The following is a 24,525-nucleotide window of genomic DNA, read 5'->3' on the forward strand; positions in this document are numbered from 1 at the left end:
GTCTACGTTAAAGGAGCAGAAGGACGTCTGGTCTACGTTAAAGGAGCAGATGGACGTCTGGTCTACGTTAAAGGAGCAGAAGGACGTCTGGTCTACGTTAAAGGAGCAGATGGACGTCTGGTCTACGTTAAAGGAGCAGACGTATGTAATGACTAAACCTGATAAGTGGGACTTTTATAATTGCAAGCTGATCAATATGGATTCTAAACTGATCAATAACAGAGTCTAAGAGACTGGAATAATTTTTCAGATGTTTATTTGATATATTTAGTTGTTTTTATCAATCTGTAAGCAAAAACATCCCATAATAAATACTGTTGATCAAAGAACACACTGATTGGCAGCATGACGAACGTCACTAAGGCACAGTAAGCTGTGAGGTCAGAGGTCAGGTGACCTGCAATCAGCACACCTGAGCAGGTGAGTCAAGTCCAGATGCAGGTCACCTGATCATTCACCTGTTAGGAGGGGCGGAGCAATGACCACCATCAGCTCTTCACCTGTTTCCTCTTCTGGACCAGTTCGGCCAGCATCTTGTAACGGATCATACACTCCTCCTAGATCAACACACAGATCAATACGCAGTTACAGATCAATATGCAGTCACAGATCAATACGCAGATCAATACGCCGTCACAGATCAATACGGCATCACAGATTAATATGCAGATCAATACACAGATCAATACGCAGTTACAGATCAATACGGCATCACAGATTAATATGCAGATCAATACACAGATCAATACGCAGTTACAGATCAATACGGCATCACAGATCAATATGCAGATCAATACGCAGATCAATACGCCGTCACAGATCAATAGGGCATCACAGATTAATATGCAGATCAATACACAGATCAATACGCCGTCACAGATCAATAGGGCATCACAGATCAATATGCAGATCAATACACAGATCAATACGCCGTCACAGATCAATAGGGCATCACAGATTAATATGCAGATCAATACACAGATCAATACGCCGTCACAGATCAATAGGGCATCACAGATCAATATGCAGATCAATACACAGATCAATACGCCGTCACAGATCAATAGGGCATCACAGATTAATATGCAGATCAATACACAGATCAATACGCAGTTACAGATCAATAGGGCATCACAGATTAATATGCAGATCAATACACAGATCAATACGCAGTTACAGATCAATAGGGCATCACAGATCAATATGCAGATCAATACACAGATCAATACGCCGTCACAGATCAATAGGGCATCACAGATTAATATGCAGATCAATACACAGATCAATACGCAGTTACAGATCAATAGGGCATCACAGATTAATATGCAGATCAATACACAGATCAATACGCAGTTACAGATCAATAGGGCATCACAGATCAATATGCAGATCAATACACAGATCAATACGCCGTCACAGATCAATACCCCGTCACAACCCGACTGTGGTTCTGTGGGTTTGTCTCACCTTGGTCTTCCCAGGGACCACCTTGGCAATCCGGTCCCAGCGTTCCGGCGTTCCTCGGGGGAACTGCTGCAGAGCCAGTTCCAGGAGTTTCTGCTGGTTCTGAGACCAGGTGGGGGCCTTCGCCTCTGGTGGCTCCGCCTCCTCGCGGTCCACCGCAGTCGGGTCAAAGTCCCTCTGCCGCCGACCTCGGACCTTCACGTCCCCTCCATCAGATGTCACGGGACACTTCCTCGATCTCCTCCGGACCGCCGGAGCCTCCTCTTCCTCCTCCTCCTCCTCACAGCCCCCCCCCTCAGTCATCAAGTTGTCATCAACAGGAAGTGATCTCACAGGAAGTAGAGTTTCCTTCAACTCTGACAGTTTAACCAAACCTGAAATAAAGATAAAGTTCATCTGCTTTAGAACCCTGGTATGATTCAGAAGAACCTGATCTTTACAGAAGAACCTGATCTTTACAGTAGAACCTGATCCTTACAGTAGAACCTGATCCTTACAGGAGAACCTGATCTACACAGGAGAACCTGATCCTAACAGTAGAACCTGATCCCAACAGTAGAACCGGATCCCGACAATAGAACCGGATCCCGACAATAGAACCTGATCCCGACAATAGAACCTGATCTTTACAGTAGAACCTGATCCTAACAGTAGAACCTGATCTTTACAGTAGAACCTGATCCTTACAGTAGAACCTGATCCTTACAGTAGAACCTGATCCCAACAGTAGAACCGGATCCCGACAATAGAACCTGATCTTTACAGTAGAACCTGATCCTAACAGTAGAACCTGATCTTTACAGTAGAACCTGATCCTTACAGTAGAACCTGATCCCAACAGTAGAACCTGATCTTTACAGTAGAACCTGATCCTTACAGGAGAACCTGATCTACACAGGAGAACCTGATCCTAACAGTAGAACCTGATCCTTACAGTAGAACCTGATCCTTACAGGAGAACCTGATCTACACAGGAGAACCTGATCCTAACAGTAGAACCTGATCCTAACAGTAGAACCTGATCCTAACAGTAGAACCTGATCCCAACAGTAGAACCGGATCCCGACAATAGAACCTGATCCCGACAATAGAACCTGATCTTTACAGTAGAACCTGATCCTAACAGTAGAACCTGATCTTTACAGTAGAACCTGATCCTTACAGTAGAACCTGATCCTAACAGTAGAACCTGATCCTAACAGTAGAACCTGATCTTTACAGTAGAACCTGATCCTTACAGTAGAACCTGATCCTAACAGTAGAACCGGATCCCAACAGTAGAACCGGATCCCGACAATAGAACCTGATCCCGACAATAGAACCTGATCCCGACAATAGAACCTGATCTTTACAGTAGAACCTGATCCTAACAGTAGAACCTGATCTTTACAGTAGAACCTGATCCTTACAGTAGAACCTGATCCTAACAGTAGAACCTGATCCCAACAGTAGAACCTGATCCTTACAGTAGAACCTGATCCTAACAGTAGAACCTGATCCCAACAGTAGAACCTGATCCCAACAGTAGAACCGGATCCCGACAATAGAACCGGATCCCGACAATAGAACCTGATCTTTACAGTAGAACCTGATCCTAACAGTAGAACCTGATCTTTACAGTAGAACCTGATCCTTACAGTAGAACCTGATCCTAACAGTAGAACCTGATCCCAACAGTAGAACCTGATCCCAACAGTAGAACCTGATCCCAACAGTAGAACTTGATCCTAACAGTAGAACCTGATCCCAACAGTAGAACCTGATCTTTACAGTAGAACCTGATCCTTACAGTAGAACCTGATCCTAACAGTAGAACCTGATCCCAACAGTAGAACCTGATCCCGACAATAGAACCTGATCCCGACAATAGAACCTGATCTTTACAGTAGAACCTGATCCTAACAGTAGAACCTGATCTTTACAGTAGAACCTGATCCTTACAGTAGAACCTGATCCTAACAGTAGAACCTGATCCTAACAGTAGAACCTGATCCCAACAGTAGAACCTGATCCCGACAATAGAACCTGATCTTTACAGTAGAACCTGATCTTTACAGTAGAACTTGATCCTAACAGTAGAACCTGATCTTTACAGTAGAACCTGATCCTTACAGTAGAACCTGATCCTTACAGTAGAACCTGATCTTTGCAGTAGAACTTGATCTTTGCAGTAGAGCCTTATCCTAACAGTAGAACCTGATCCTCACAGTAGAACCTGATCCTAACAGTAGAACCTGATCCTAACAGCAGAACCTGATCTTTACAGTAGAACCTTATCCTTAGAGTACAACTTGATCTTTACAGTAGAACCTGATCCTAACAGTAGAACCTGATCCTTACAGTAGAACCTGATCCTTACAGTAGAACTTGATCTTTGCAGTAGAGCCTTATCCTAACAGTAGAACCTGATCCTTACAGTAGAACCTGATCCTAACAGTAGAACCTGATCCTTACAGTGGAACCTGATCCTAACAGTAGAACCTGATCCTTACAGTAGAACCTGATCTTTACAGTAGAACCTGATCTTTACAGTAGAACCTTATCCTTACAGTAGAACCTGATCTTTACAGTAGAACCTGATCCTAACAGTAGAACCTGATCTTTACAGTAGTACCTGATCCTAACAGTAGAACCTGACCCTTACATTAAATCCTGATCTGCACAGTACAACCTGATCCCGGCAATAGAACCTGGTCTGCACAGTAGAACCTGATCCTGACAATAGAACCTGATCTGCACAGTAGAACCTGATTCTAACAGTAGAACCTGACCTCAACAGTAGAACCGGATCCCAGCAATAGAACCTGATCCCGACAATAGAACCTGATCTTTACAGTAAAACCTGATTCTAACAGCAGAACAACTTTCATTTACGTAATATAGCCAAAATTAGGGACATTCTGTCTCAGAGTGATGCAGAAAAACTGGTTCACGCTTTTGTTACTTCGAGACTAGATTACTGTAACTCTCTATTACTGGGCTGTCCTAAATATGCCCTGAAAAGCCTTCAGCTGATCCAGAATTCTGCAGCCAGAGTCCTGACCAGAACCAGCAGGAGAGATCATATTTCTCCAGTTTTAGCCTCTCTTCATTGGCTGCCTGTTGAATCTAGAATAGAATTTAAAATCCTTCTCCTTACATATAAAGCCCTCCACAACCAGGCACCACTATATATCAAAGACCTCATAGTTCCTTATATACCAAGCAGAGTACTTCGTTCGCAGACTGCAGGCTTACTTGTGGTTCCTAGAGTCTCAAAGAGCCGAGCAGGAGGCAGAGCCTTTGGTTATCAGGCCCCTCTCTTATGGAATAAGCTCCCAGTTAGTGTTAGGGAAGCAGACACCCTCCCCACCTTTAAGACTAGGCTGAAGACTTATCTTTTTGATAAGTCCTATAGCTAGGGATGGTTAGCATCCCTTAGTTATGCTGCTATAGGTTTAGACTGCTGAGGGACATTTCCTGATACACTGAGCTGCTTTCTCTTTATCTCTTTATCTCTTTCTTTTACCACCCCCCCCCCATAACAGTGTAGCATCATTAACATGTATGTCTCCTGTCTCAGCAGGTCTCCCTGGCCGGGAGTAGCAGTTCCTGTTGTCTGTTGTCTTTCTGTCCTCTTCCCCCCACACAGCAGAGGCAGATGGCTGCCTGTCCTGAGCCGGGTTCTGCCGGAGGTTTCCTTCCTGTTAAAAGGGAGTTTTTTCCTTCCCACTGTCGCCAGTGTGCTTGCTCAGGATGGGAGATTGGGTTGGACTCAACTCAATCTGTTGGTTTCCTTATATAGGCTGTTATGAATTGGCCTTCATTATGTTTTCCCCTCTGTCTGTAAAGCGTCTTGAGATGGCATTGCCGTGATTTGATGCTATATAAATAAAGTTGAATTGAATTGAAATTGAATTGAACCTGATCCCAACAGTAGAACCAGATCCTAAAAGTAGAACATGGTCTTTACAGTAGAACCTGATCCTTACAGGAGAACCTGATCTACACAGGAGAACCTGATCCTAACAGTAGAACCTTATCCTTACAGTAGAACCTGATCCTTACAGTAGAACCTGATCCCAACAGTAGAACCGGATCCCGACAATAGAACCTGATCCCGACAATAGAACCAGATCTTTACAGTAAAATCTGATCTCGACAGTAGAACCTGATCCTTACAGTAGAACCTGATCTGTACAATAGAACCTGATCTTTACAGTAGAACCTGATCCCGACAATAGAACCTGATCTTTACAGTAAACCCTGATTCTAACAGTAGAACCTGATCTTTACAATAGAACCTGATCTTTACAGTAGAACCTGATCTTTACAGTAGAACCTGATCTTTACAGTAGAACCTGATCCTTACAGTAGAACCTGATCCCTAAAGTAGAAACTGATCTTTACAGCAGAACCTGATCCTTACAGTAGAACCTGATCCCTAAAGTAGAAACTGATCTTTACAGCAAAACCTGATCCTGATCAGTAGAACCTGAAACGAATGTTAGAAGCTAAACCAGAAAGCAGAACCGGATACGTTTAAATAAATGTGAAACAGTCAAATCTGAAACTAGCAGAACCTCATCCTTAACGGTAAATCCCGACAGTAGAAACAAGTGCTGACAGGAAAACCTAACAGAAAGAAAACCGGAAAAACTTGCTGACCAACAGAATCCGCTTACCTGGACTAGGACTCACGTTGTCCTTTACTTGTTTTACTTTTGTTGTCACCTGTAAAAAATGGACAATTTTAGGGTATATTCACTAAAAATCACTGTGATGGACTGCCGAGGGTCCAGCAGGTCTACAGGAGGATCCAACAGGTCTACAGGAGGGTCTAGCAGGTCTACAGGAGGATCCAACAGGTCTACAGGAGGGTCCAACAGGTCTACAGGAGGATCCAACAGGTCTACAGGAGGGTCTAGCAGGTCTACAGGAGGATCCAACAGGTCTACAGGAGGGTCCAACAGGTCTACAGGAGGGTCCAGCAGGTCTACGGGAGGGTCCAGCAGGTCTACAGGAGGATCCAACAGGTCTACAGGAGGGTCTAGCAGGTCTACAGGAGGATCCAACAGGTCTACAGGAGGGTCTAGCAGGTCTACAGGAGGGTCCAACAGGTCTACGGGAGGATCCAGCAGGTCTACAGGAGGATCCAACAGGTCTACAGGAGGGTCTAGCAGGTCTACAGGAGGATCCAACAGGTCTACAGGAGGGTCTAGCAGGTCTACGGGAGGATCCAACAGGTCTACAGGAGGGTCTAGCAGGTCTACAGGAGGATCCAACAGGTCTACAGGAGGGTCCAGCAGGTCTACGGGAGGGTCCAGCAGGTCTACAGGAGGATCCAACAGGTCTACAGGAGGGTCTAGCAGGTCTACGGGAGGATCCAACAGGTCTACAGGAGGGTCTAGCAGGTCTACAGGAGGATCCAACAGGTCTACAGGAGGGTCCAACAGGTCTACGGGAGGGTCCAGCAGGTCTACGGGAGGGTCCAGCAGGTCTACAGGAGGATCCAACAGGTCTACAGGAGAGTCTAGCAGGTCTACAGGAGGATCCAACAGGTCTACAGGAGGGTCTAGCAGGTCTACAGGAGGATCCAACAGGTCTACAGGAGGGTCCAACAGGTCTACAGGAGGGTCCAACAGGTCTACAGGAGGGTCCAGCAGGTCTACGGGAGGGTCCAGCAGGTCTACAGGAGGATCCAACAGGTCTACGGGAGGGTCCAGCAGGTCTACGGGAGGGTCCAGCAGGTCTACGGGAGGGTCCAGCAGGTCTACGGGAGGATCCAACAGGTCTACAGGAGGGTCTAGCAGGTCTACAGGAGGATCCAACAGGTCTACAGGAGGGTCCAACAGGTCTACAGGAGGGTCCAGCAGGTCTACGGGAGGGTCCAGCAGGTCTACAGGAGGATCCAACAGGTCTACAGGAGAGTCTAGCAGGTCTACAGGAGGATCCAACAGGTCTACAGGAGGGTCTAGCAGGTCTACAGGAGGATCCAACAGGTCTACAGGAGGGTCCAACAGGTCTACAGGAGGGTCCAGCAGGTCTACGGGAGGGTCCAGCAGGTCTACAGGAGGATCCAACAGGTCTACAGGAGGGTCTAGCAGGTCTACAGGAGGATCCAACAGGTCTACAGGAGGGTCTAGCAGGTCTACAGGAGGATCCAACAGGTCTACAGGAGGATCCAACAGGTCTACGGGAGGATCCAACAGGTCTACAGGAGGGTCTAGCAGGTCTACAGGAGGATCCAACAGGTCTACAGGAGGGTCCAACAGGTCTACAGGAGGGTCCAGCAGGTCTACGGGAGGGTCCAGCAGGTCTACAGGAGGATCCAACAGGTCTACAGGAGGGTCTAGCAGGTCTACAGGAGGATCCAACAGGTCTACAGGAGGGTCTAGCAGGTCTACAGGAGGATCCAACAGGTCTACAGGAGGGTCTAGCAGGTCTACAGGAGGATCCAACAGGTCTACAGGAGGGTCTAGCAGGTCTACAGGAGGATCCAACAGGTCTACAGGAGGGTCTAGCAGGTCTACGGGAGGGTCCAGCAGGTCTAGTCCAGCAGGTCTACGGGAGGATCCAACAGGTCTACGGGAGGGTCCAGCAGGTCTACAGGAGGGTCTAGCAGGTCTACAGGAGGATCCAACAGGTCTACAGGAGGGTCCAGCAGGTCTACAGGAGGGTCCAGCAGGTCTACAGGAGGATCCAACAGGTATACAGGAGGGTCCAGCAGGTCTACGGGAGGGTCCAGCAGGTCTACGGGAGGGTCCAGCAGGTCTACGGGAGGATCCAGCAGGTCTACGGGAGGATCCAGCAGGTCTACGGGAGGGTCCAGCAGGTCTACAGGAGGATCCAACAGGTATACAGGAGGGTCCAGCAGGTCTACGGGAGGGTCCAGCAGGTCTACGGGAGGGTCCAACAGGTCTACAGGAGGATCCAACAGGTCTACAGGAGGGTCCAGCAGGTCTACGGGAGGGTCCAGCAGGTCTACAGGAGGATCCAGCAGGTCTACGGGAGGATCCAGCAGGTCTACGGGAGGGTCCAGCAGGTCTACAGGAGGATCCAACAGGTATACAGGAGGGTCCAGCAGGTCTACGGGAGGGTCCAGCAGGTCTACGGGAGGGTCCAACAGGTCTACAGGAGGATCCAACAGGTATACAGGAGGGTCCAGCAGGTCTACGGGAGGGTCCAGCAGGTCTACAGGAGGATCCAGCAGGTCTACAGGAGGATCCAACAGGTCTACAGGAGGATCCAACAGGTCTACAGGAGGGTCCAGCAGGTCTACAGGAGGGTCCAGCAGGTCTACAGGAGGGTCCAGCAGGTCTACGGGAGGGTCCAACAGGTCTACAGGAGGGTCCAACAGGTCTACAGGAGGATCCAACAGGTCTACGGGAGGGTCCAGCAGGTCTACGGGAGGGTCCAGCAGGTCTACGGGAGGGTCCAGCAGGTCTACAGGAGGGTCCAGCAGGTCTACAGGAGGGTCCAGCAGGTCTACGGGAGGGTCCAGCAGGTCTACAGGAGGATCCAGCAGGTCTACAGGAGGATCCAACAGGTCTACAGGAGGATCCAACAGGTCTACGGGAGGGTCCAGCAGGTCTACAGGAGGGTCCAGCAGGTCTACAGGAGGGTCCAACAGGTCTACGGGAGGGTCCAACAGGTCTACAGGAGGGTCCAACAGGTCTACAGGAGGATCCAACAGGTCTACGGGAGGGTCCAACAGGTCTACAGGAGGATCCAACAGGTCTACAGGAGGGTCCAGCAGGTCTACAGGAGGGTCCAGCAGGTCTACAGGAGGATCCAACAGGTCTACAGGAGAGTCTAGCAGGTCTACAGGAGGATCCAACAGGTCTACAGGAGGGTCTAGCAGGTCTACAGGAGGATCCAACAGGTCTACAGGAGGGTCCAACAGGTCTACAGGAGGGTCCAACAGGTCTACAGGAGGGTCCAGCAGGTCTACGGGAGGGTCCAGCAGGTCTACAGGAGGATCCAACAGGTCTACGGGAGGGTCCAGCAGGTCTACGGGAGGGTCCAGCAGGTCTACGGGAGGGTCCAGCAGGTCTACAGGAGGATCCAACAGGTCTACAGGAGGGTCTAGCAGGTCTACAGGAGGATCTAGCAGGTCTACAGGAGGATCCAACAGGTCTACAGGAGGGTCTAGCAGGTCTACAGGAGGATCCAACAGGTCTACAGGAGGATCCAACAGGTCTACGGGAGGGTCCAGCAGGTCTACAGGAGGGTCTAGCAGGTCTACAGGAGGATCCAACAGGTCTACAGGAGGGTCCAACAGGTCTACAGGAGGGTCCAGCAGGTCTACGGGAGGGTCCAGCAGGTCTACAGGAGGATCCAGCAGGTCTACGGGAGGGTCTAGCAGGTCTACAGGAGGATCCAACAGGTCTACAGGAGGGTCTAGCAGGTCTACAGGAGGATCCAACAGGTCTACAGGAGGGTCTAGCAGGTCTACAGGAGGATCCAACAGGTCTACAGGAGGGTCTAGCAGGTCTACAGGAGGATCCAACAGGTCTACAGGAGGGTCTAGCAGGTCTACGGGAGGGTCCAGCAGGTCTAGTCCAGCAGGTCTACGGGAGGATCCAACAGGTCTACGGGAGGGTCCAGCAGGTCTACAGGAGGGTCTAGCAGGTCTACAGGAGGATCCAACAGGTCTACAGGAGGGTCCAGCAGGTCTACAGGAGGGTCCAGCAGGTCTACAGGAGGATCCAACAGGTATACGGGAGGGTCCAGCAGGTCTACGGGAGGGTCCAGCAGGTCTACGGGAGGGTCCAGCAGGTCTACGGGAGGATCCAGCAGGTCTACGGGAGGATCCAGCAGGTCTACAGGAGGGTCCAACAGGTCTACAGGAGGATCCAACAGGTCTACGGGAGGGTCCAGCAGGTCTACAGGAGGGTCCAGCAGGTCTACAGGAGGATCCAACAGGTCTACAGGAGGATCCAACAGGTCTACAGGAGGGTCCAACAGGTCTACAGGAGGATCCAACAGGTCTACAGGAGGATCCAACAGGTCTACAGGAGGATCCAACAGGTCTACAGGAGGGTCCAGCAGGTCTACAGGAGAATCCAACAGGTCTACAGGAGGGTCCAGCAGGTCTACAGGAGGGTCCAACAGGTCTACAGGAGGGTCCAACAGGTCTACAGGAGGGTCCAACAGGTCTACAGGAGGATCCAACAGGTCTACGGGAGGGTCCAGCAGGTCTACGGGAGGGTCCAGCAGGTCTACGGGAGGGTCCAGCAGGTCTACGGGAGGGTCCAGCAGGTCTACGGGAGGGTCCAGCAGGTATACGGGAGGGTCCAGCAGGTCTACGGGAGGGTCCAGCAGGTCTACGGGAGGGTCCAGCAGGTCTACGGGAGGGTCCAGCAGGTCTACGGGAGGGTCCAGCAGGTCTACGGGAGGGTCCAGCAGGTCTACGGGAGGGTCCAGCAGGTCTACGGGAGGGTCCAGCAGGTCTACGGGAGGGTCCAGCAGGTCTACGGGAGGGTCCAGCAGGTCTACGGGAGGGTCCAACAGGTCTACGGGAGGGTCCAACAGGTCTACGGGAGGGTCCAACAGGTCTACGGGAGGGTCCAACAGGTCTACGGGAGGGTCCAACAGGTCTACGGGAGGGTCCAGCAGGTCTACGGGAGGGTCCAGCAGGTCTACGGGAGGGTCCAGCAGGTCTACGGGAGGGTCCAGCAGGTCTACGGGAGGGTCCAGCAGGTCTACGGGAGGGTCCAGCAGGTCTACGGGAGGGTCCAGCAGGTCTACGGGAGGGTCCAGCAGGTCTACAGGAGGTCTATAACACATTTGAAATCAACAACCAGACTTACATCAGACACTGATCGTCCCAGTTCATGAGCAATCTTTTCCCATCGGCCTGGAGTTCCTCCTGGGAATTTAACCATCAACCTGCTGAGAAGGCTGAGCTCGTCTTCGGTCCATTCTGCAGTCTGAAGACAGAGACAGAATGAGGACAGCCCGATAGCCAACATGTGCCGTACTAAATGGGACGCTCGGGAATCGTGTGGACATGTGGGCACTGATCACAGATATTGTGAAGACAACTGATCAATTAACTTCAGACCTTCTTCCTTTCAGCCCTGTGCTCCTGCAGCCAGTCATCCATCTGGTCCTCGATGTCCTCAATGGACAAGGTCTGGTCGTACCTTTGGTAACTGGGGTACTCTGAAGAACACTTGTAGACAGGAAACTCCACTTTGGGCTTCTTCACCTTTGGTCGTTTTTCTTCTGAAGATGGAAAAGAGAATACTGATCAATTTATTGATTGTTTATTGGCACAACATCCTGACTTACGGGCTGAAATTAAGCCAAGCCTGACAAAAACACCAATAATCTATTTCTGGCAGCTATAAATTAAGCCAATGCGGAAGTCCTCAAACCTGCATTTCCCCCTTCATCCACTAGGGGCTCCTAATCACCATAAACTCCCATGTTAAAAAGACCAAATTCACAGCATAAATAAACACGTTTACAGCAGATATAAACATGTTTACAGCAGATAAACATGTTTACAGCAGATATAAACATGTTTACAGCATAAATAAACACGTTTACAGCAGATATAAACATGTTTACAGCATAAATAAACATGTTTACAGCATAAATAAACATGTTTACAGCATAAATAAACATGTTTACAGCATAAATAAACACGTTTACAGCAGATATAAACATGTTTACAGCAGATATAAACATGTTTACAGCATAAATAAACATGTTTACAGCAGATATAAACATGTTTACAGCAGAAATAAACATGTTTACAGCAGATATAAACATGTTTACAGCAGGTTACAGCTGGTTAGCTCCTGTTAGCTTTTAGCTCCTGTTAGCTCCAATTAGCTCTTAGCTCCTGTTAGCTCCCGTTAGTTCTTAGCTCCTGTAAGCTCTTAGATCCTGTGAGCTCTTAGCTTTTATTAGCGCCTGTTAGCTCTTAGCTCCTGTTAGCTTTCGTTAGTTCTTAGTTCCTGTTAGCTTTCAGCTCCTATTAGTTCTTAGTTCATGTTAGTTCTTAGCTCCTGTCAGCTTAGTTAGCTCTGAGATCCTGTTAGCTCTTAGCTCCTGTTAGCTCCCGTTAGCTCTTAGCTCCTGTTAGTTCTTAGCTCCCGTTAGCTCTTAGCTCCTGTTAGCTTTAGCTACTTTTAGTTCTTAGTTCATGTTAGTTCTTAGCGCCTGTTAGCGCCCATTAGCTCTTAGCTCCTGTTAGCTTTTAGCTACTATTAGTTCATGTTAGTTCATGTTAGTTCTTAGCTCCTGTTAGCTCCCGTTAGCCCTTAGATCCTGTTAGCTCTTAGCTCCTGTTAGCTCCCGTTAGCGCTTAGCTCCTTTTAGCTCACGTTAGCTCTTAGCTCCTGTTAGCCTTTAGTTCCTGTTAGCTTTTAGCTCCTATCAGTTCTTAGTTCATGTTAGTTTTTAGCTCCTATTAGCTCCCGTTAGCTCTTAGCTCGTGTTAGCTCTTGGCTCCTGTTAGTTCCCATAAGCTCTTCGCTCCTGTTAGTTCTTAGCGCCTGTTAGCTCATAGCTCCTGTTAGCTCATAGCTCCTGTTAGCTCTTAGATCCCGTTAGCTCTTAGATCCTGTTAGCTCGTTAGTTCTTGGATCCTGTTAGTTCTTAGCTCCTGTTAGCTTTTAGCTACTATTAGTTCATGTTAGTTCTTAGCTCCTGTTAGCTCCCGTTAGCCCTTAGATCCTGTTAGCTCTTAGCTCCTGTTAGCTCCCGTTAGCGCTTAGCTCCTTTTAGCTCACGTTAGCTCTTAGCTCCTGTTAGCCTTTAGTTCCTGTTAGCTTTTAGCTCCTATCAGTTCTTAGTTCATGTTAGTTCTTAGCTCCTATTAGCTCCCGTTAGCTCTTAGCTCCTGTAAGCTCCCAGCTCCAGGCAGGTTGGAATTTGGTAGACGTCAATCACCCACACAGCCAATTGGTGTCGTCCAGCAAACACAAGCAAGTGCTTACTTATGACCATTTCCTGTTCAGCTTCAGCTTCCTCCTTCTGCTGCTGCTTCATCTGTTGATAGTCCACGTAGTACTGCTGGACTTCCTGGAACACAGAGACCAGAACATACACCTCAGTCCAGGACCAGGACTGAGACCAGGATGGAGAAAAGGAAAAACACCAGGAGCCTCATGTCTAACCCTGCAGCACCAAACCCAGCATACGCCGGTTCTAGTCCACTTCTGGGGTTTCTAAAAGCAGGACTTGGCAGTAAAACGTCCCGACCTCCGCGCCAACTCTGACCCCGGCGTACGACAACATCTGGAGAAACAGGAAACGGCGACACCAAAGGCAGGAAAAAAAAAAAGAAATCTGAGCCATTTGTTCCGAATGAAACGTAAACTTTCCCCCAGAATGTTGGACATTAACAGCATCTGCAGAAGAAGAGAAAAAGTTCCTCGGGCACGTAAAACGTCCAGCAGTAAAATGTTCTGAAACCAAGCAGTTCTACATGTTAGAAAAGCCACATCACACAGTTAATAAGTCGTACAGAAGCTGCCGTACTAATAAAGCTCTACATGAAGACCTGCAGGTAAAAGGAGGCGGTCGCCATGACAACAGCCCATCATCAGGCTGCTCAGGTGTTTCCTCCACCTGCAGATACAGAACATGAAGTGATGGTTGGATATAAAATGCTCCCCAATGTGGCTTATCTGTCCCTGCTGGTGGACATGGAACATGGAGACTCTGGACTCCAGTCTGGCACCTTCCAAAGGGAAGGGACTGACAGGTCGGGTCCGCTCCTTTTCCCAACCCAGAGCAGAGGAACAGAACGATGTTCTCCACAGCCAGACGTGGTGTAGCGGCCATCGGGCAGATGGAGGCAGGTGGAGGTGCCTCCATGCCCAGGAGGAAACCTGTTGTACAGCTGCAGATGTCTGCAGATAGTGGAGACGCTACATAACATGCTACTAAATGGTAACGTGTCCCGTTCAGCTGCGACCAGCGCTGTTGTCCCCGACCTCCAACCATCATGTTGGAACCAAACTGCTGCCAAACGTCTAGAAGTGATGCAACACATCAGAGGTGGACAATTCTCATGTCTCCGTCTCCTGCACCTCCTCCTCTGCCAGGACACGCCTGCTGGGGGGACAAGGTGGACCAAGATGTCCTCTCTCCCTACATTTTACTGTCTGACCACTTTATTTGTCCTTTCTGGATAAGTCCGGTGGTCTGATGAGACGCTGACAGCATCTGTCCCCTGCTGACCTCCTCTGTCTTTCTGCTGGTGCTGATGTCCATCCCGTCTCCACCAGATAAAATACTTTTACATTTTACAGCTTTATCTGTTGGAATTTCTTCCTCATTTTCCAGAAAATTCCTCTTTTTTCCTGCAGAACCGTCATGGAAATGAGATGGATTCATATTCATCAGGGCGTCGGCCTGACCTTTTATGGCCAACATGTGGGCGTGGCCAGATGTTTCCTCACGTGGCAACATTTCCTGTTGATCCTGATTTATGAAGGAAACCGGCGTGGGACGGGCTGCTGTAGAAACCTGGAAGGTTCTCCTGGTTTCAGTACGGACGCCGTCTGGAGGCATCGTTGATACGCAGGGTTAAAAATCAGGCTCCTGGAGTGGTACCGGGACCTGATCTAAGACCAGGACTAAGACGAGGATTGGGGGCCTACCTGAATGGTCTGAGGCAGGTTTTTGATGGACAGGTAGACCCAGATGCTCAGCTTCAGGGGGAGGAGGTCCTGCCAATGAGGTCGCTCTTGATGTCTGAAACGTCATTCGTCACAAAGACAGGAACAGGAAGTGGCGCAGTGATGATGTCACAGAGCGGGCGTACCTGGTGGAAGCGTCCTGACCGACACACCTGGCTTCCTCCACCGCTCTCAGCTTTTTCTTCTTCTCCTTCTTCTTCCTGGTCAGCAGCTCATCCTGGAAACACGCAGCGTAGGTCACACGCCTGCTCTGATTGGTTGCCTGAAGCTGCTCTGCTCTGATTGGTTGCCTGAAGCTGCTCTGCTCTGATTGGCCATCTCACCAGCTTCTTCTGCAGGTAGATGGACCAGATGGCGGCGTAGTGTCCAACGGTGAAGATGAGGAAGAGGAGGAAGCCCAGCTCAGCATTGCTCATCTTTCGCACCCGTCTGTAGTAGAAAACCGGCTGCCGCCAATCAGGGAGCCCGTTTTCCAGGATGTCATCATACCTGCCAACACACACCTGTTCAGCCCAGGTATCTGAGCTCTGATTGGTTCAAACGAGCCCCACACACCTGCGGCGCCGCTCCTCGTCCTTCAGGACTTCATAAATGGCAACCAGCTGGAAGCGCAGGAAGGAAAAGTGAGACTCGTGGGAACGTTTTACCTGCTGCATATATTTGCATAAATTTGCATAAAAATCTCTTCAACCTGTCGGAACTGAGTTTCAGCGTTTTCATCTTTGTTCTTATCCGGATGCAGAAGAAGAGACAGCCGGCGGTACGCCTTCTTCACCTCCACCGCCGCCGCGTCCTGGAGAGACACAGGTGAGACGGAGACAGGTGAGACTGATGGACAGGTGAGACTGATGGACAGGTGAGACATGGACAGGTGAGACTGATGGACAGGTGAGACATGGACAGGTGAGACTGATGGACAGGTGAGATGGGGACAGGTGAGACTGATGGACAGGTGAGATGGGGACAGGTGAGACTGATGGACAGGTGAGACTGATAGACAGGTGAGACATGGACAGGTGAGACTGATGGACAGGTGAGATGGGGACAGGTGAGACTGATGGCCAGGTGAGATGGGGACAGGTGAGACTGATGGCCAGGTGAGATGGGGACAGGTGAGACTGATGGACAGGTGAGACATGGACAGGTGAGACTGATGGCCAGGTGAGACTGATGGCCAGGTGAGACTGATGGCCAGGTGAGATGGGGACAGGTGAGACTGATGGCCAGGTGAGACTGATGGACAGGTGAGACTGATGGCCAGGTGAGACTGATGGACAGGTGAGACTGATGGCCAGGTGAGACTGATGGACAGGTGAGATGGGGACAGGTGAGACATGGACAGGTGAGATGGGGACAGGTGAGACTGATGGCCAGGTGAGATGGGGACAGGTGAGACTGATGGCCAGGTGAGATGGGGACAGGTGAGATGGGGCCAGGTGAGACATGGACAGGTGAGATGGGGACAGGTGAGACTGATGGCCAGGTGAGACTGATGGCCAGGTGAGACTGATGGCCAGGTGAGATGGGGCCAGGTGAGACATGGACAGGTGAGACATGGACAGGTGAGATGGGGACAGGTGAGACTGATGGCCAGGTGAGACTGATGGACAGGTGAGATGGGGACAGGTGAGACATGGACAGGTGAGACGGGGACAGGTGAGACTGATGGCCAGGTGAGACTGATGGACAGGTGAGATGGGGACAGGTGAGACATGGACAGGTGAGACATGGACAGGTGAGATGGGGACAGGTGAGACTGATGGACAGGTGAGACTGATGGCCAGGTGAGACTGATGGCCAGGTGAGACTGATGGACAGGTGAGATGGGGACAGGTGAGACTGATGGCCAGGTGAGACTGATGGACAGGTGAGATGGGGACAGGTGAGACATGGACAGGTGAGATGGGGACAGGTGAGACTGATGGACAGGTGAGACTGATGGACAGGTGAGACTGATGGCCAGGTCAGACTGATGGGCAAGATGGCGCCAGTGCTAGGCAACGCGTCTGCTACCTGTCTGTTTTCACGCATTTTGGTAATTTTTTGCTGTGTCAACCTTGTCAAATAGTAGCTATGTCTCGGCTGCTATTCAATATGACAGACACACGTTGTTCCGAATCAAGGGACAAATGGAGAACTTTTGTGTTACCTGGGAAAGATACACTGAGTTTTTCCCTCCAAAACTGGAGTGCTCCACGTCATCGACCGAGTACCTGTTGCTATCCAGACGCCGGGGCAGGAGAAGGAAGTGGGGCTCCAGGGCCGGTGTCCAGACCCGGCTACTCGCCTATCTGAGTGGTTCCGGTGCTGGGAGTGAGCAGTGCCTGAGACCAATTCCAGTCTGCGATACGGAACAAGACGGGGCCAGTGCGTCATCGCCGATATGGAGCACCTCCGACCGGATATTTCCAGCACGGAACGCCCGTAAGCCTGCTCGTCGCGACCGTGTCTTGTGTCCGGTTCCCTGTCGAGCGGATTCCGCCATCCAGTCTGCGGGGCAGGCCCTGGGACGCAACAGGAACGCGGGCCATCAGGTTTGGCTTGCTCAACGCTCGCTCCATTGCGAACAAAACTTTTACTCTGAGTGAACTTTTCATTAAGGAGAATTTGGATATAATGTGCATCACGGAAACTTGGCAGCGAGAAAATGAGTACTTTCATCTAAAGGAGCTGTGCCCCCCGGATTGCTCCGTGTTTGGGACGCCTCGGCTCGCGCGCCGTGGAGGAGGACTTGCTTTTGTCTACAGGGACTCCTTTTGCTGTAGTCTGATGGACACGAACGCATACGACTCCTTTGAGCTTCAGATGTGTAAGGTTGGAAACACACACTCTTTTTATTGTGTTTTAGTATACCGACCTCCTGGTCCTGCTCGTCCATTTCTAGATGAGTTCAGTGACTTCTTATCATCTGTCATGAAATTGGAAAGCGTTTTAATTCTTGGGGACTTCAATCTCCACGTTGATAACCCATCGTGTCCAATGGTGTCTGAACTGTTAGCACTTATGGACATGTTTAATTTTACACAGCACATTTCTGGACCTACACATCAAAAAGGCCATTCGTTAGATTTGGTTTTTTCTTATGGATTAAAGATTGATGAACTAAGTATTGAGGATTTTCAAATAAGTGACCACTGCTGTATCCTTTTTAACCTGTCTTTTTCATTGGTGCCAAATGACTCTAATGTAAACATCCAGAGACGCGTTCTTAATGAAGCAGCCATTAGTCGTTTCTCTGCTTCTTTTGATTTTTCTTCATTTGCAATGTGTGACAATGTGGAAACTTTTGTGACAAATTTCAATAGTCACTGCTTAACTGTTTTGGACACTGTTGCCCCCTCTAAAAGCACTCTTGCGCATAAAAAGCCCTGTCCATGGATGAGTGAGGCTATTTGTAACTTTAAAAGAAGCTTTCAGAAAGTGGAGCGTTTGTGGAAAGCCACAAAATTAGAGGTACATAGACTCAATCTTAAAGAAATGATGTCGGAGCTAAATGAAATGATAAAAGTAGCTCGGTCAACTTACTTCTCAAATCTAGTGTCATGTAATAAGAAAAACCCTAAAGTCCTGTTTGATACTATTGAAAACCTTGTTGTGCCTTCATCTCCACATGTTCCAGTGTATACACAGGAGGATTGCAATAGTTTTTTAAACTTCTTTGTGTCCAAAGTGAAAGACATTAGGGCCAGCATCAGTCCTTCTTTAAATAACTTATGCCCTGTGTCAGATAGTGTTCGGATATGGTCCTCGTTCACTCCTGTCAGCCTGCAGAATGTGAAGGCTTTAGTGGACAAGATGAAACCTTCCTCAAGTCTGGCAGACATTCTACAGACATCTTTGTTTGTGAAGGTTTTTGATGTAGTTGGTCCTTGGGTTGTTAAATTGATCAATCTTTCATTGGAATCTGGCTCAGTCCTCAGCTACTTCAAACATGCAGTGGTAAATCCCATCCTTAAAAAAACAAATCTAGATCCTGCGGAACCAAGAAATTATAGGCCCATATCAAAACTTCCTTTCCTTTCTAAGATCTTAGAGAAAGTAGTGGCTGAACAGCTAACTACATTTTTGGAAGAAAATGATTTTTACAACAAATTTCAGTCAGGTTTCCGCAAAAAGCACTCCACTGAAACTGCCTTATTGAGAGTTTCAAATGATGTGATGATGGCCGCTGACTCTGGTCGCTACACAGTTTTGGTTTTACTAGATTTAACGTCTGCCTTTGACACAGTAGACCATGACTTATTGATTGATCGACCTAAATCAGAGATGGGTTTTTCTGGGACTGTTCTTCAGTGGTTCTCCTCATACATAAAAGGTAGAACCTTTAATGTTGCGGTAAACAATATAATGTCTCATGTGTCTAAACTGTTGTGTGGAGTGGCCCAAGGTTCTGTCCTGGGACCTGTTTTGTTTCTATTGTACTTATTGCCTCTTGGCCGACTTATTTGTGGTTTTAAAATGTATCTTATCACTTTTACGCTGATGATATTCAGTTGTACTGTTCCTTCAATGACTCAGAGTTTCATTTTTTATCTATGTTGTTAGAATGTGTGTCCTGCATTAAAAACTGGCTCTCCTCAAATTACCTTCAGATAAATTCTAACAAAACAGAAACTCTGATCATTGCCCCCGATTAAAAGATACCTATGATCAAAAACTATCTTGGTGCTCTGGGACCGTCTGTGAAAACCAGTCTCAGAAACCTTGGGGTTGTGTTTGATCAGGCCATGTCTTTGGAGAGTCAGGGTTAGGGTTATCTTGAAATGATCATCCATGCTTTCATCTCGAGTCGCATTGATTACTGTAACTCTGTTTTCACTTACATAAATAAGACAACTCTAAATAAGCTTCAAATTGTGCAGAACTCTGCTGCCAGACTTTTGACAGGTGCAGCCAGAACAGCCCACATCACCCCTGTTTTGTCACGTCTTCATTGGCTTCCTGTTAAATTTCGCATAGATTTTAAAATTTTAGTGTTGACCTTTGGGGCGTTACATGGTCAGGCCCCTCAGTATATCACCGACTTACTATGTCCATACTCCTCTGGACGCTCTCTTCGGTCTTCTGGCCAGAACCTCCTGAAGGTTCCAAAAACTGGTTTTAAAACTGGTGGTGACCTGTCTTTCCAGTCTGTTGCTCCCAGACTCTGGAATGAGCTGCCTCTGTCCCTTCGTCTGCTTGACTCTGTGGACTCTTAAAATGCAGCTAAAGACTCTGCTGTTGAAGAGCTTTTCGTTGATTTTTGGATGATTTTAATTCTGTTTCTTTTTTTTTTTGTTGCTGATTGTGTTATTGTACCCATTTTTATGTACAGCACTTTGTGATTTTTATCTGTGAAAAGCACTTTATAAATAAACTTTACTCACTTACTTACTGATGGACAGGTGAGACTGATGGACAGGTGAGTCCTTCCAATCCTCCCAGTCCGCCCTTCGTTTGGCTCTAGATCAGCTTAAAACGAAGGCGACCAGAGACACATCCTAAGCGTCCTCTCCTATCCCAGAATTCATTGCTCTCCTGACAGAAAAGAATGAGCAGCAGAATGCCGGTGTAGGTACCACAGTAGACCTGGTAGTCTATGTAGTCTGTAGACCACCTGGTAGTCTATGTAGTCTGTAGACCACCTGGTAGTCTATGTAGTCTGTAGACCACCTGGTACTCTATGTAGTCTGTAGACCACCTGGTAGTCTATGTAGTCTGTAGACCACCTGGTAGTCTATGTAGTCTGTAGACCACCTGGTACTCTATGTAGTCTGTAGACCACCTGGTACTCTGTGTAGTCTGTAGACCACCTGGTAGTCTATGTAGTCTGTAGCCCACCTGGTAGTCTATGTAGTCTGTAGCCCACCTGGTAGTCTATGTAGTCTGTAGCCCACCTGGTACTCTATGTAGTCTGTAGACCACCTGGTACTCTATGTAGTCTGTAGACCACCTGGTACTCTATGTAGTCTGTAGACCACCTGGTAGTCTGTGTAGTCTGTAGACCACCTGGTAGTCTGTGTAGTCTGTAGACCACCTGGTAGTCTGTGTAGTCTGTAGACCACCTGGTAGTCTATGTAGTCTGTAGACCACCTGGTAGTCTATGTAGTCTGTAGACCACCTGGTAGTCTATGTAGTCTGTAGACCATCTGGTAGTCTATGTAGTCTGTAGACCATCTGGTAGTCTATGTAGTCTGTAGACCATCTGGTAGTCTATGTAGTCTGTAGACCACCTGGTACTCTATGTAGTCTGTAGACCACCTGGTAGTCTATGTAGTCTGTAGACCACCTGGTAGTCTACGTAGTCTGTAGACCACCTGGTAGTCTACGTAGTCTGTAGACCACCTGGTAGTCTACGTAGTCTGTAGACCACCTGGTAGTCTACGTAGTCTGTAGACCACCTGGTAGTCTACGTAGTCTGTAGACCACCTGGTAGTCTACGTAGTCTGTAGACCACCTGGTAGTCTACGTAGTCTGTAGACCACCTGGTAGTCTACGTAGTCTGTAGACCACCTGGTAGTCTACGTAGTCTGTAGACCACCTGGTAGTCTATGTAGTCTGTAGACCACCTGGTACTCTATGTAGTCTGTAGGCCACCTGGTAGTCTATGTAGTCTGTAGGCCACCTGGTAGTCTATGTAGTCTGTAGACTACCTGGTAGTCTATGTAGTCTGTAGACCACCTGGTAGTCTATGTAGTCTGTAGACCACCTGGTAGTCTATGTAGTCTGTAGACCACCTGGTAGTCTATGTAGTCTGTAGACCACCTGGTAGTCTATGTAGTCTGTAGACCATCTGGTAGTCTATGTAGTCTGTAGACCACCTGGTAGTCTATGTAGTCTGTAGACCACCTGGTAGTCTATGTAGTCTGTAGACCACCTGGTAGTCTATGTAGTCTGTAGACCACCTGGTAGTCTATGTAGTCTGTAGACCACCTGGTAGTCTATGTAGTCTGTAGACTACCTGGTAGTCTATGTAGTCTGTAGACTACCTGGTAGTCTATGTAGTCTGTAGACCACCTGGTAGTCTATGTAGTCTGTAGACCACCTGGTAGTCTATGTAGTCTGTAGACCACCTGGTAGTCTATGTAGTCTGTAGACCACCTGGTAGTCTATGTAGTCTGTAGACCTGGTAGTCTATGTAGTCTGTAGACCATCTGGTAGTCTATGTAGTCTGTAGACCATCTGGTAGTCTATGTAGTCTGTAGACCATCTGGTAGTCTATGTAGTCTGTAGACCTGGTAGTCTATGTAGTCTGTAGACCTGGTAGTCTATGTAGTCTGTAGACCTGGTAGTCTATGTAGTCTGTAGACCACCTGGTAGTCTATGTAGTCTGTAGACCACCTGGTAGTCTATGTAGTCTGTAGACCATCTGGTAGGCTATGTAGTCTGTAGACCTGGTAGTCTATGTAGTCTGTAGACCACCTGGTAGTCTATGTAGTCTGTAGACCACCTGGTAGTCTACGTAGTCTGTAGACCACCTGGTAGTCTATGTAGTCTGTAGACCACCTGGTAGTCTACGTAGTCTGTAGACCACCTGGTAGTCTACGTAGTCTGTAGACCACCTGGTAGTCTACGTAGTCTGTAGACCACCTGGTAGTCTATGTAGTCTGTAGACCACCTGGTAGTCTATGTAGTCTGTAGACCATCTGGTAGTCTATGTAGTCTGTAGACCACCTGGTAGTCTATGTAGTCTGTAGACCACCTGGTAGTCTATGTAGTCTGTAGACCTGGTAGTCTATGTAGTCTGTAGACCTGGTAGTCTATGTAGTCTGTAGACCACCTGGTACTCTATGTAGTCTGTAGACCACCTGGTAGTCTATGTAGTCTGTAGACCACCTGGTAGTCTATGTAGTCTGTAGACCACCTGGTAGTCTATGTAGTCTGTAGACTACCTGGTAGTCTATGTAGTCTGTAGACCTGGTAGTCTATGTAGTCTGTAGACCACCTGGTAGTCTATATAGTCTGTAGACCACCTGGTAGTCTATGTAGTCTGTAGACCATCTGGTAGTCTATGTAGTCTGTAGACCACCTGGTAGTCTATGTAGTCTGTAGACCACCTGGTAGTCTATGTAGTCTGTAGACCACCTGGTAGTCTATGTAGTCTGTAGACCACCTGGTAGTCTATGTAGTCTGTAGACCACCTGGTAGTCTATGTAGTCTGTAGACTACCTGGTAGTCTATGTAGTCTGTAGACCACCTGGTAGTCTATGTAGTCTGTAGACCACCTGGTAGTCTATGTAGTCTGTAGACCACCTGGTAGTCTATGTAGTCTGTAGACCTGGTAGTCTATGTAGTCTGTAGACCATCTGGTAGTCTATGTAGTCTGTAGACCATCTGGTAGTCTATGTAGTCTGTAGACCATCTGGTAGTCTATGTAGTCTGTAGACCATCTGGTAGTCTATGTAGTCTGTAGACCTGGTAGTCTATGTAGTCTGTAGACCTGGTAGTCTATGTAGTCTGTAGACCACCTGGTAGTCTATGTAGTCTGTAGACCATCTGGTAGGCTATGTAGTCTGTAGACCTGGTAGTCTATGTAGTCTGTAGACCTGGTAGTCTATGTAGTCTGTAGACCATCTGGTAGTCTATGTAGTCTGTAGACCATCTGGTAGTCTATGTAGTCTGTAGACCTGGTAGTCTATGTAGTCTGTAGACCTGGTAGTCTATGTAGTATGTAGACCACCTGGTAGTCTATGTAGTCTGTAGACCACCTGGTAGTCTATGTAGTCTGTAGACTACCTGGTAGTCTATGTAGTCTGTAGACTACCTGGTAGTCTATGTAGTCTGTAGACCACCTGGTAGTCTATGTAGTCTGTAGACCACCTGGTAGTCTATGTAGTCTGTAGACCTGGTAGTCTATGTAGTCTGTAGACCATCTGGTAGTCTATGTAGTCTGTAGACCATCTGGTAGTCTATGTAGTCTGTAGACCATCTGGTAGTCTATGTAGTCTGTAGACCATCTGGTAGTCTATGTAGTCTGTAGACCTGGTAGTCTATGTAGTCTGTAGACCTGGTAGTCTATGTAGTCTGTAGACCTGGTAGTCTATGTAGTCTGTAGACCACCTGGTAGTCTATGTAGTCTGTAGACCACCTGGTAGTCTATGTAGTCTGTAGACCATCTGGTAGGCTATGTAGTCTGTAGACCTGGTAGTCTATGTAGTCTGTAGACCTGGTAGTCTATGTAGTCTGTAGACCATCTGGTAGTCTATGTAGTCTGTAGACCATCTGGTAGTCTATGTAGTCTGTAGACCTGGTAGTCTATGTAGTCTGTAGACCTGGTAGTCTATGTAGTATGTAGACCACCTGGTAGTCTATGTAGTCTGTAGACCACCTGGTAGTCTACGTGGTCCATGTAGACCTGTGGACCAGAGTCTTCCTGGTTCCTACATTAGCTCCAGATGCTAACTCTAGCATGGCCGCGTGCTGACGTGGCGTCCAG

The 24,525-nt window shown here is 48.3% G+C and overlaps 1 protein-coding gene across 1 annotated transcript in view; it reads right to left on the bottom strand.

The window, feature by feature from the left end:
* Window positions 1-239: 239 nt before the first annotated feature.
* dnajc1 (DnaJ (Hsp40) homolog, subfamily C, member 1) overlaps window positions 240-24,525 on the bottom strand; it is a 24,593-nt gene continuing 307 nt past the window's right edge. Inside the window, exons 2-12 of the mRNA XM_079243556.1 lie at window positions 15,802-15,903; window positions 15,666-15,712; window positions 15,434-15,599; window positions 15,236-15,327; window positions 15,072-15,165; window positions 13,401-13,485; window positions 11,513-11,676; window positions 11,259-11,378; window positions 6,129-6,177; window positions 1,468-1,838; window positions 240-557 (exon numbers count right to left, since the gene is read on the bottom strand). Of these exons, the coding sequence (XP_079099682.1) occupies window positions 489-557; window positions 1,468-1,838; window positions 6,129-6,177; window positions 11,259-11,378; window positions 11,513-11,676; window positions 13,401-13,485; window positions 15,072-15,165; window positions 15,236-15,327; window positions 15,434-15,599; window positions 15,666-15,712; window positions 15,802-15,903 (1,359 nt within the window). The 3' untranslated portion in view covers window positions 240-488. The remainder of the gene's footprint in view (window positions 558-1,467; window positions 1,839-6,128; window positions 6,178-11,258; window positions 11,379-11,512; window positions 11,677-13,400; window positions 13,486-15,071; window positions 15,166-15,235; window positions 15,328-15,433; window positions 15,600-15,665; window positions 15,713-15,801; window positions 15,904-24,525) is intronic.

Source organism: Telmatherina bonti (genome assembly GCF_933228915.1).
Source record: "Telmatherina bonti genome assembly, chromosome: 7".
NCBI lineage: Eukaryota > Metazoa > Chordata > Actinopteri > Atheriniformes > Telmatherinidae > Telmatherina > Telmatherina bonti.